The 12,441-nt window shown below is 47.1% G+C and overlaps 1 protein-coding gene across 1 annotated transcript in view; it reads right to left on the bottom strand.

The window, feature by feature from the left end:
* The window catches only part of NRF1 (nuclear respiratory factor 1), a 525,835-nt gene that overhangs the window by 133,926 nt on the left and 379,468 nt on the right, over window positions 1-12,441 (bottom strand). The window contains exon 11 of the mRNA XM_086918900.1: window positions 9,817-9,941. Within this exon, the coding sequence (XP_086775026.1) occupies window positions 9,817-9,941 (125 nt within the window). The remainder of the gene's footprint in view (window positions 1-9,816; window positions 9,942-12,441) is intronic.

Genomic DNA, 12,441 nt, shown 5'->3' with positions numbered 1-12,441 from the left:
ACACACGCTTTAAAGGTCAGGCACTGGCCCGAGGTCTAGTTAGTAGGCCTCAGTGCACTCTCAGGGGAAAAACCAGCAGCATCAGTCCAAAACGTTGGGGGGGACCATACCAAAAAAAGCACTTTCTAACAGGATGTGTTGTACCATAGAGGCTCGAGCTGCTACCTTGGGAACCTGAGGAGCCAGGTTAGAATCCTGCCCGCCACTCTAGACCCAACATCATATGATTCAGAGCAAATTGCTTAATCTCCTTGTGCGCAAAATGTATCTGTGTAAAACCCCACTTAATATACACAATCTACGATTGTTTCCTAACCTGTCTTAAGTACAGCTCTTAATTGCTTCACAGCTAGGTTTGTGCTTCACACATCAATACATACATACATTTCCTAAGCTAATGGGCTTGCTTCTGAATTCTGCTTATATTGTCCCTTTAACCTGCCACCAGAGAGTATGAAGATTGTGAAAGAAACCATGGGCCAACATGTTAGCTAATCATATGTGTTCAACAGAAAATTATTAGACACTGTGTCGAGAGGTTAATCAAACCCATGATACGTTACAAAAGGCACTGTATTGCCCTATTGCCTGAATTTAACAAAATCAGCTACACTAAGTTCTTCCATAACAATTCTCCTGAAAGCTAGAACGGCTTATTGGAAAAGCCCTCAAAATATATTTTTCAAGGTTTAAAAACTACTTTTCTAAAGTAACCAAGTACTGCACCACCAAGACAAATCTCTCATTTCACATTGTGCATAAAGAAGTCAAACACCTTCCCAAGACCCAATTAAGTCTACATACAACAGGGGTGTGGAATTTAATAAAATATCGAATTGTTCATGGGACAGATTGCTTCATAAAACTACTTGTATTGTAACAAAATCCACTTGTCCATTTGGTGCCATGTAGTGCAGTGACAAATTATGGTTGCAATCTCATTATATGAGAGTTCTGATAATAGCCTCTCTGAATATGCCAGAGCTCATACCATAGTAGGGTTTCAATACTAGCAATTTCCTTATTTTGCCACCTTTCCACAGATCTACATACTGGGTCTGGGGATAGCGGTAAGCATAGATAGCCATGGTTGGAATTGCCTTTTGTGTCTGCTACTAACTTGCATGTTTTATGGGTTTTTATCAGCTGGTCTCTAATATTTTCCTCTATAGAGAAAGGTTGGAAATGTACTCCTGGCAAGGGGAGAAGTAAAACGTTTTCCAGGATTGGGGTAAAAAGTGACTGCAACCAAACCACCCACAAGGACCACGCTGACCGACAAGGAGGAGGCATCGCCATCGTACACAAGAACACCCTCTGCCTGACCACACACTCAAACAACCCAACAACAGCCATGGAACACCTCCACTTTCAGATCCAGACCAACCTCAACACTTCCCTCCGCCGAACCCTCGTCTACAGGACCCCCGGCCTCCGCCGAACCCTCGTCTACAGGACCCCCGGCCCCCCGCTTACCCATCACAGACGCAATCAGACACCTTATGGCAATCTGGACTATTCACATCCACCAATTACATCCTACTCTGGGACCTCAACTTCCAACTGGACAACACCAGTGACCAGAACACCGCATCCCTACTGGAGAACCTAAACAACATCAGACTCAAGCAGCAAGTCACCGCACTGACCCACACAGTCGGACACACGCTCAACCCAGTTTTCACTGCCGCGGGAACTTCACCTACAGCTACACCACCAGACTCCTCTGGACTGACCACCACTGCGTACATCTTGCTTTTGCACCAGCCACCACACACTACTTGTCTCATCGGCCCCCCACCCCCTGTCGGAGCCAGAATAAGGACACCGAAGGTCTCGTCGACTTTCTCAGCATGACCACTCTATCAACATCAACAGAAGGCAACACCGCAGCACGTAACCTTCACCGATTGATCTCCAACTGAGCCGACACTCTGGCATCCCTCAAGAAGACACCAGACAAGCGACACTCAAAGAAAGCCACCTGGTTCACTCGTGCCCCCCACAAGTCCAGATGCACCTGCAGATGACTCGAGAAGAGATCGAGGAACAACAAATCCCTGGAAACAGACGCAACCTTCAAATTCGCAGTCAGCGCACACCACCTTCTCCTCAAAACCTTAAAGAAAACGGCCTTCCAAGACAGAATCAACACCAACGCACACAACAGCAAAGAACTCTTTGCGATCGTCAAGGAGTTCGTCAGACCACAGACGTCCCTCACTCCTAAGACCTATGCAACAATCTCAGCACCTTTTTCCACCACATGATCAAGCAGATCCACAACAGCTCCGACACCGAAGGCCATGCCACTACGCCTAACACCACCGCACGCAACCACGCCTCACCTCTACATACGTGCTCAACTGGACTCTGCTCAACACAGACAGTACACTCAACACTATGAAGAGCATCCACTCAGGAGCCCCATAGGATCCCTGCCTGTAACACATCTTCCCTAGAGCAGCCGTCTCCATTACTCCCAGCTTCATCGCACCACCAAATGCTCCATCGAAACTGCCACCTTCTCAGACTACTGGAAACACGCAGAGATCAACCCCCTGCTGAAGAAAACGTCCGCCGACCCGACAGGCCTCAAGAACTTCTCCCTCTTTCCCTTCCCAGCCAAAGTCATCGAGAAGGCCATCAGCGCCCAACATGAGTTCATCAAAGAGAACCACGTCCTGGACACCTCCCAATCTGGCTTCCGAAGAAACCACTGCACCGAGACCACACTCGTCGCTGTCACTGAAGACATCCGCTCTCTCCTCGACCGGGGCGAAATCACGGCCCTCATCCTATTGGACCCCTCGGCTGCCTTTGACACAGTCTCCCACCATACCCTAATCATGAGACTCCAAGAGGCTGGCATCAGTGACAAGGGACTGCACTGGATCCACTCCTTTCTGACCGCTGAACACAGAGTCAGACTACTATTCCTCTCAGAACCTACTGAGATCCGCTACAGATTCCCCCAGGGCTCCTCCCTGAGCCCAACCCTCTTCAACGTCTACATGGCCCAGGTTGCAGCCATCTTCAGAAGCCACAAACTCAACATAGTCTCCACGCAGACTACACCCAGCTGATCACCTCCCTCACCAACAAACCCAAGGCCGCCAGAATCAACTTTCACAATGGAATTAAGGCAGTCACTACCTCGATGTAAGACAGCTGCCTCATGCTCAACTCAGACTAGATGCAATCACGTATACTGGGAATCACCCGCTCAGCTGGGGGGACTCCTGGTGGCCCGCTGCAATTGGAACCCCTCCCACCCCTACGGACCACGCACGCAACCTCAGCATCATACTGGAATTTACGCTCACAATGAAAAGCAAAATCAAAGAAACTACTGCGTAAACCCCAAAACAGCCACAAAGGTGGACCAAGATTTTAAACAAAACTGGTTGCTTACTTCACATTTCTTTAATGACTGCTCAACTTTCTTTTCACTCTAGATTGTTCTCATTTGAGCTAACAAAGACTTACTGTTCTCTTCAATGTTCATGAATATTAGTAAAGAAAGAGAAAAAGTCGGCAAAAAGATGGTAGTTTTCAAACAGTTTGACTGAGACGGGTAGTTATTGTAGGGAAGTGGATTAATATTTAGGGCTGGACAACTGTCCACTTCAAAGGATAGGGCAACCACGTGCTAGATGCCAGAAACATTTAATAAAATGAGCCTGTGCACAATCCTTGGTATCATGACACAAAAGTTAGACTTGACTACGAGGCAATGTGTGAAGTATTTAAGAAGTGCAAACACAATAAAAAAGTCACACAAAATAAAACTTTACAAATACATTTCAAAATAAAGAGAAAATGTTTGAGTAAAGTTAGACTAAACAAAAATCTACTAAGGGGAACCAGGAATATGAATTTGTAAAGATTTAAGTGAAAATCGTGCCAGAGACCACAAAGCATTAAAGATAGTCTGTGGAAACAACGGGCCAAATCTTAGGTGCAATTTGAGGCTGACCGTAATGGAACCCTGGTGGATACAAAAATTGTTTGGTACTGATGAAAGTCAAAAAAGTTTGATAAAGTTTGTAAGTCCCAACTCGGAAACTGAACTTTATCACTTTTTGAGAAGAACAATTCTTCCTGAATGGGCCAATGCTGAAACTGTAGCTGCAGCTGAGAAACTGAAGGCCAGATTCCTAAAGAAGGACCTGCTTTCATGGTCACACTCACTTTTTGCTGGTGTCATTATGTTTATATTATATTGGTTTCCCTATATCTGAGGTCACTACACTTAAAACCTATTAGTCACCCCTTAGACGGGTCTTTCAATCTTGAAGGCTGGGTGCTAGATCCAAAATGTGAGGTTGCCCCTGCAGGAGCAGGGCGCACTTACAACCTTCGGAGTTCATTCTCCCGGGTTGTAAGTGTAACAGCTATTACGACATATAGAGTGGCCATTACGTGTTGACCATCTCTAAACTGGCTGCAACGAACCCGGTCATGTTTGGTATCAAACATGTTGGAATCATACCCACACACCATAAACAGTGTCGGAGGTATAATTCAATGCACTGTAAAGCTCCTTCTGGAGGCACTCAGTGCTCCTGGTACCAGTCTTCCAGAACCAGACAGCAAGCTAGGGCTGCTGCCGACCAAGGCTAGGCTAGTTTGAATCCAGTGGCTCACTTTGCCACTGGATTCAAGCTAGCCTGGCTGAAGAGGGCTGTTAGCCCGAAACCGGTCCCAGGATGCTTGTTTTCGGTCCACGGAAGACATGGCTTGGTAGTCCGGCCTGGACTGTTCTCATGAGGCACAGGGTTAAGACTGATTTGCATATAGCTGTTTCTGAACTGGGGTGGCAAAGTGAGCTAAAGAATGATGATGGATTCAACCCAGATCTGAGACTGGGGGTGAGTGTTTGAAAGGTTTCAGCATTACGTCTATCATCTCCTTGAGTTTGCTTTTTTCACCTTAAGTTGGCAGGGTATGCCCAGACGTGGGTCCCTTGCTCACTTTGCCACTGGATTCAAGCTAGCCTGGCCGGAGAGGGCTGTTAGCCAAAAACCGGTCCCAGGATGCTTGTTTCTGGTCCAGGGAAGTCATGGCTTGGCAGTTCAGGCTGTACTGTTCCCAGGAGGCATGGGGCCAAGACTGATTTGCATATAGCTGTGTTTGAACTGGGGTGGCAAAGTGATCTGAAGAATGATGATGGATTCAACCCAGATCTGTGACTGGGGGTGACTGTTTGAAAAGTTTCAGCACTCCCTCCATCATCTCCTTGTGTCTGCTGCCGACCAGAGACACGTTTCTGCCCTCCTCCTGCTGAGCAAAGCTCAAGCAGGGGAAGGCTGAACAATAGGTATCCTGTCACAAGGAGGTGTGACCACCTCCCAAACAGGATTTAGTGTATTGGGGCAGGATGCGGGCGCTTGCCAGCACCACTGAGACTGCTTGAAGGGCGAATTTGGCGCCCTCCTTGAATACTCCAGTTCAAACCAGTTCAGGGAGCCATTAGCTCACGCTCTAGCGTGAAACTGGACAAAGGACATGGGAGAATCCTTCCCACTGTCCAGCCCCTCCTCTGGGAGGAATCCCTGAATCGTCCAACTCTTACCTAAGGGTACTTAAGGGCCTACCTGTGAGTTGGTTCCCTGAATTTGGCATGGGACAAGATTCAGATCACCTACCACTTCAACTTCGACCGTCTGGACACTCTGGACTTTTCTGGGGAAGATTCCTGCTGCTCCTGGTCTCGTCGTCCAGGCAGTCTTATGCAACATCTGTGCCCGTGATCTATACAGGTTCTTCACAGAGCCTGTGGACATTCAAGACACCCGAAGGAGTCTCCCTTGGCATTAATAAGTCACTCCCCTGCATCTGCATGCAACCCACTGCAGCTGACCAGTCTGCTGATCCTGGGCTCCCACGGGCTCCGAAAGGCTCAGCAACACAGGTGGTGGTTCTACAACTCCCTCGAGGCCTGCACTGTCTTCATACAGAGTTTAAGGCCAGTTTCACTTGTCGCAACCACTGGAGCAAAACCCCTGTCACCGTGACTTGCCGCTGCCAAGGCTTGTTGACTCTTCTCAGATCTTTGGGCTCCAAGAAGCTCCAACCTTAAGCAACTTCTGCAGCCAAGGTCTTCGCCCTCACTGCTTCCTCTGCACCGTGGGCCTTCTTCATTGGTGAGCTGCTCCAGAGCCCCTTGCGACTCCGGTGCCTTTTGCCCGTGGGTCCTCTGGAGAGTCTTCTTTGGCTACAGTGGGCTCTCCTGCTTACTTGGGGCCTGCTCTGACTTACCTGCTCGTGGCGAGTCATCTGGACCTTGCTGGTTCGACACTGCACTATTTACTTCAACCACATTGTTTGCTGATGCCACGCCTTGTTGGTGCCCCTGCCTGACACGGATTGCTTGGCCCTCGACATCAGACGTGTGACAGCTTGTGAACTGCTTCTGGTCTTCTACAACATCGTGTCGTCCGCACAGCTTCAACATCAAGGGCATTGTCAACCTCTCCTGCATCTCCGACATCGGTGGGCATTCGTCTTCTGTGCATCCTGGTCACTCCTGAGTGGCATAGAGACTGTCCCCGCTGCTTGCAGGTACCTCTCATCCCGAATCCACCTTTGGGTTCCACCAGACCCCTTAGTCTTCGTATCCCGGTTCCTGTGGTATCCATGGGTTGGGTGACTCTCCAACCTTCCATGGGGTGTCTTAAGGGTCCACTGGGAAGGGACCTTCTTTAAAATTGCAACTACCCATTGACTAACATCGAGCACGCGTTTGTGTTCCCACTCTGCACATGACCTCTGTGAGGTTCCTAGATACTCATCTTAGGTGGTTCCTTGGGTCCCCAGCTCTTCTACGTCTTTTGGGTCAATTCCTGACTTGAGTCGTGGTTCTCAATCCACTATTTTTGTATATGGGTTGGTCTCCCCCTGGAGACCACTGTGCATTTGTGCTACTTACGTGCTCTTTATTCTAAGTATTGTGTATATTGTGTTTATATCTCCGGTTAAGAAGAGATATAGCAATGTGTTAGTGTTTGTAATAAAATATCTAATTTTATAACTACACTGTGTGATTCTTTTCACTTAACCTGTACCATAAGATTAAGTACTGGTAAAACAAGCTGCTTTACACTCCTTCTGGACTAAGCCTGAAGGCGGCTTTCCACAGCTAACCACTTAGAGAGCTTTCTAAAGTTGTCTAAGACCTCTAAAATCACCACAAGGGTTGCCTGGATTAGTGCAGGGTGCTACACTGACATAAGTGAGCACCATATACTAAGACAGCTTCTCACAATTTGTCACTGATAATTTAGCCAAATTAGAATGGGGAGATGGTCTTCTTCGGAGGTGATGGAAGCCTGGACTGGGATGAAGCAAAACATTCAATCCGATGCTGTGAAACAGTCAGCCGAACACTTTTTTCCTGCAGGCCACCATTAAGCTCTGGAGGAAAAGCTTTTCAATGTTTCCAGACTTTCTTCCGGTGCTTAAACTACCACAGGAGTACACTTCTAAGGCCCCGAGGACATTTAGGTTCTCAGGGTGTCAGTCAGAGGGCAACAGCAAGGTCCAGTTCAGGTCCTGGTGCCCCTGGTCAGCTGAGTATTTCCAGGAAAAGCCTGTTGTAGCTTGCTGTGTCCCTGCAGCCACACAAGAAAACAGCCAACTGACCCTAGGAGTCCACTTCTTTGTTCCTGGTACAAGAGGGAGCAGATCTAGTCCTTCAGTGCAACCCTCGGGTCACAGACAGCAGGCCAAGACCTCTTGTGATCTTCTGCAAGCCCAGTGTCCTCAGGAGGTGCTTTGGGTGGCCAACTTTATTGCTAGCACCAGCTAGTGGATGGGTAAGGATCACTCCTGATCACTTCCTAACCTGGGGGCAACCCTTAACCGTTTACACCAGTTCTTGTTTGCTTACTTCAAACAATAATCACACAGTGCCCCTCAATCCCAAAATTAAAGATTGAGTACCCCTTCTTCACTTGTGCAGAAGCTGTGTGCCCAACCAGAGAAGAGGCCATGGTAAAGAGGAGTTCCCTTCTTTGTGGCTACTCAAAGCCGGCTCTGGGGGTTGCTTTCCTCCCACAGGGTTTGGTGTTTTGGGGGTCAAAGGCTGAGGCCTTTCTATGTGTCACCTAACATTTCCTAGTGACGGGACTACCCCTTTAAGGTAAATTAAGTTCCGGGTCCAACCCCAGTTAGTCTTCCCACCAGGGGAAGAAAACACCTCACCAATCCCAGGCCACTGTCCCTGCCCTGGGAGCAGTTTTCACACCTCTTTCAGGCAAAATACAGGCTGGGCAATGGCTAGACAGCCAATGCAAAATAGTCACCAGCAGGATTGAGGCAGGGTAAATGTTACTTTTTAAAAGTTAGATTTTCAATATATTTTAGGCCACTGGAATTATGTGGCAGGGGAGGAACAAATTATGTGGTATGGTTGACTAAATCATGGAGCAAGAAAACGTAAATTATGCTGCACATTTTATAATAAAAAAATGTAATTGTTTTGTCATTTTTTACAGAGGTTAACACGGCGTAGGTAAAGGTTTCATCTCTTTAGTACTAGTTTAATACCCAAATAGACAACAAAAAGGGGACTAGTCAACATGTGCGAAGAACCTTGCACATCGCTATAGCACGTTTTTAGTAACTTTTGATACATTTTATTTAGAAACAATATTTTTTGTTAAAATCTGAAGTTTATGTTGCAGATGATGGATCATTTCGCAAATGCAGTAAACAAACCATAATTATGTGCAAAACGGAGCAGCCACAACATCACATAATTTCAGTGGCCCTAAACAGATTTACTAAAATCCAACTTCACCATTATATTGAATCTTTATTGAACATAAATTAAGTCTTTGGAGTCTTAGCTCATTCAGGTCAAAAGTTCCAAATCGGACTTTTTTTTACGTACCAGTTACAGCCTGACCCATGACAATGTTGTTTTGGGCCGAGTTAGTGGGGACGCATGCCATTTCTAATGTCAAACATTTTACCCTCTACATATTCTGCAATCTACCTTGCAGTGGGAATTATTTAATATTTTAAATCAGTCTTCCATACCTGCCAAAATGGCTGAGTTGTACAGGTTGGGGCAGCAGGGTTCAAGCTGCTGCTGTCAAGGTACAAAGGGTAGGCCTGAAATCGTGTTAAACGACAATGTAATAGATTTCACAATAGGTGATGCAGTCCACAAGTGGTACTGACCTTTCCATGCCATGGTCTTATTTCTGCCCTATATATTCTAGCCTTATAGGAAAGTTAAATGTGCACCAATTGGGCTTTAAGCCAATTTCGCTAGATTTTGGGTGTCCGAGCACATATAGTAGGCACTGGATAGCAGTGTCCCAGTATTATAGTTTAAGATTACCAGATGACAAGTTCCAAAGAAAATGAAAAACCAGGGGAGGCCACACAGAAAGGTATCACTTTGCAACAATTAATAGCATAAGTGACCAAGGGAGGAGGGTGCCTGTGTTATCTTTGACCCTCAAGATGAGAATTATGGTTCAAGAAGTGGTTTGCAAATCCAAACATAGGGGGATCATACTAAGGGACATATTTTTCACCATTAACAGGATTACAAGACATTGTGTACTATCTAAGGGGATCTTAACTGGACTACCTAATGTGTTAGGCTTTAGAGGTGCCTTGAACTTGAATAACCTCCATTCTGGATGACAGGACCTCTTAATGCAGGAATTCAGCATAAATCAAAGCTCTCTGAAATTAGTTGCATTCTGTCTTGTTTATTGCATTCTGAGTGGTGAATAAAAGGCTCATAAACTGATGCAAAGGGTGTATTTATTAATCCCCCTTCCCTTATCTTACCATTGGCGTCTTGGACTCCAGTAAGTGCTCCAACTGCTGCTGCAGTCTCACCGGACAAGACTATCTGTCCCCCTCCCTGGAGGGTGGCTTCAGCAAGTGTGGCCACAGCGTGGGCTGCTGCTTCACTGCAGTTAAAGAGGCAAAGAGAACAGACACAAACATGAAGAAAAAATTTATAAACCTATTAAAACAGGTGTAATTTACATTGCAGAGGTGAAGGAGGACAGCACAGCTAAGGGTCTATGCACTACTGAACAAGTTACTTACCTTCGGTAATGATGTATTTGGTAGGGACATTTGTTAGTTGTAGATTACTTTCCTTAGAATCTTCCCCAGGTGTCTGTCTGGATCCGGAGCTTTTTCAACAGCAGTACACTAGCGCGTTGGTTGGTGGCATTGGTTGGCTCTGCGTCCGTCGTTAGCGCCGTGGGCAATGGAATTGATGTCACAGGATCTCGGACAAGACGGAGGTCCTCATCCTTGGCTCCAACCAGTCAGCCTGGGACGACTCCTGGTGGCCAACAGCACTAGGGGCAGCCCCGACCCCCACCGACCACGCACGCAACCTGGGAATCATCCTTGACTCAACGCTCTCAATGACCAAACAAGTCAATGCCGTCTCCTCCTCCTGCATCAACACCCTCAGTGTGCTCCGCAAGATCTACAGATAGATCCCGACAGATACAAGAAAGACAGTCACCCAGGCCCTCGTCAGCAGCAGACTAGACTACGGAAACGCTCTCTACGCGGGAGCCCCGACCAAGCTCATCAATCGAATATAACGCATCCAAAACGCCTGAAACCTGCACTGGCTCCCCATCAACAAGAGGATATCCTTCAAGCTCCTCAACCACGCACACAAGGCACTCCACAAGACCGGCCCAGCCTACCTCAGACGGCTCTCCTTCTACACCCTCAACCGCCAGCTACGCTCCGCCGACCTTTCACTCGCCACCGTCCTGCACATCCGAAGAAAAACCACCAGCGGGAGATCCTTCGCCCACCTCGCCGCCAAGGCATGGAACACCCTCCCACTGAGCCTATGACAGACCCAAGACCTGCTGACCTTTATGAGGACACTAAAGACCTGGCTATTCAATCAGTAGCGCCCCCCCCCCAGCGCCTTGAGACCCTCACGGGTATGTAATGCGCTTAACAAATGACTGATTGATTGATTTATATAGACAGCATCCATGCACGCTGACATCAGGTCTTAACATGAGTTACCACGAAAGATGCACAGAGCCATTAAAGACACTGACCACTGGTGCGTCAAAAATATGGGCCGTTAGGAGAGTCCCTAGCCATAGAAATCAGTTCGTAGAGCGGGGAGGATGGGTAGGGCGGTAAGGAATCTAAAACCAATCTATGTCTCTAACAAATCCATCGTTATCAAAGGTAAGTAACTTGTTCATCTGATAGAGACTATTAGTTGTATATTCCTTACCTTTGAATAGATATCCCAGCAATACCAACCCCATCTGCGAACCAAGATCACACGAGGAAGTCCTGGAGGACAGAACAGGCAAGGTACCCATCCCGCTGGACTTGGCTGTCCAGGCAGCAGTGTCTGGTAAACCTGTGCAGGGACACCCACATCGCTGCTGACAGGGACACCCACATCGCTGCTGACATATCAAGGTCTGGGACTCCGCGTGCTGTTGCTCTATGGAGTCAGCATGCAACCCCACAGGAGGTTCCTTCTTCGCTAGTGCATAGCATATTTTAATGCAGAGAACAACCCATCGAGAAATGTTCTGTTTTTGCACAGCCCACTCTTTTTTGGTGCCCACATAGCCAATGAAGAGTTGATCACCACTCGGACGTCTTTGTAATGGTCAAGATAGAAAGACAACGCACGTTTTGGATCCACGGATTGGAGTCTCTCCTCCTCTTTGGAGGGATGAAGGAGCGGGTAAAAGGTGGGCCGAGTGATGAATTGTCCCACATGAAAAGGTGTGACCACTTTAGAGAGGAACAAAGCTTTTGTTTGAAGCACCACTTTATACAGATAGACAGACAGACAAGGAGGCTTAGAAGGTAGAGCCTGAAGCTCGCTAACTCGAGCGAGCAGAGATGAGGGCAATAAGGATAGTAGTTTTAAGAGTGAGAAGCCTAAGAGGGCAATTCTGAAAAGACTCGAAGGGAGCGCACATAAGAAAAGCCTATATTAAACTAAGGAATAAATTCAAATCCCACTGGGGTATTATGAAAGGGGAAGGAGGAAACAAACGAGTAAGGCCCTTAAGAAACCGATTTACAATGGGAGACTTGAAATAGGAAGGCTGATCCGAAGTCAAGAAAGGCAGAGATAGCTGCAAGATAACCCTTAACCCCTTCAGCGCTAATGACAAGGGTAACTCGTCATGGAGTTTCCATTGATTTCAATGGAAATTACATTGAAGTTCCAGAAGAAGCATAGCATCCAAGTGGTTAAGGGTGCCCAAAGCAGAGTCTAGCAGGGCCAAAGAAATTATGTACAAAAGAAATTCTGAAAGAGAGGCAGAAAGGGGATCAACAGCCTTTGCTGTGCACCATGCCACAAATGTGTTCCATCTACAGGCATATTGCAAATGCTATTTATCAGTATGCATCTGTTCTTGGCATGTAGGGCTGCTGACATTC

Source organism: Lissotriton vulgaris, chromosome 1_1 (genome assembly GCF_964263255.1).
Source record: "Lissotriton vulgaris chromosome 1_1, aLisVul1.2, whole genome shotgun sequence".
NCBI lineage: Eukaryota > Metazoa > Chordata > Amphibia > Caudata > Salamandridae > Lissotriton > Lissotriton vulgaris.
This window is presented reverse-complemented; position numbering and strand designations above follow the sequence as displayed.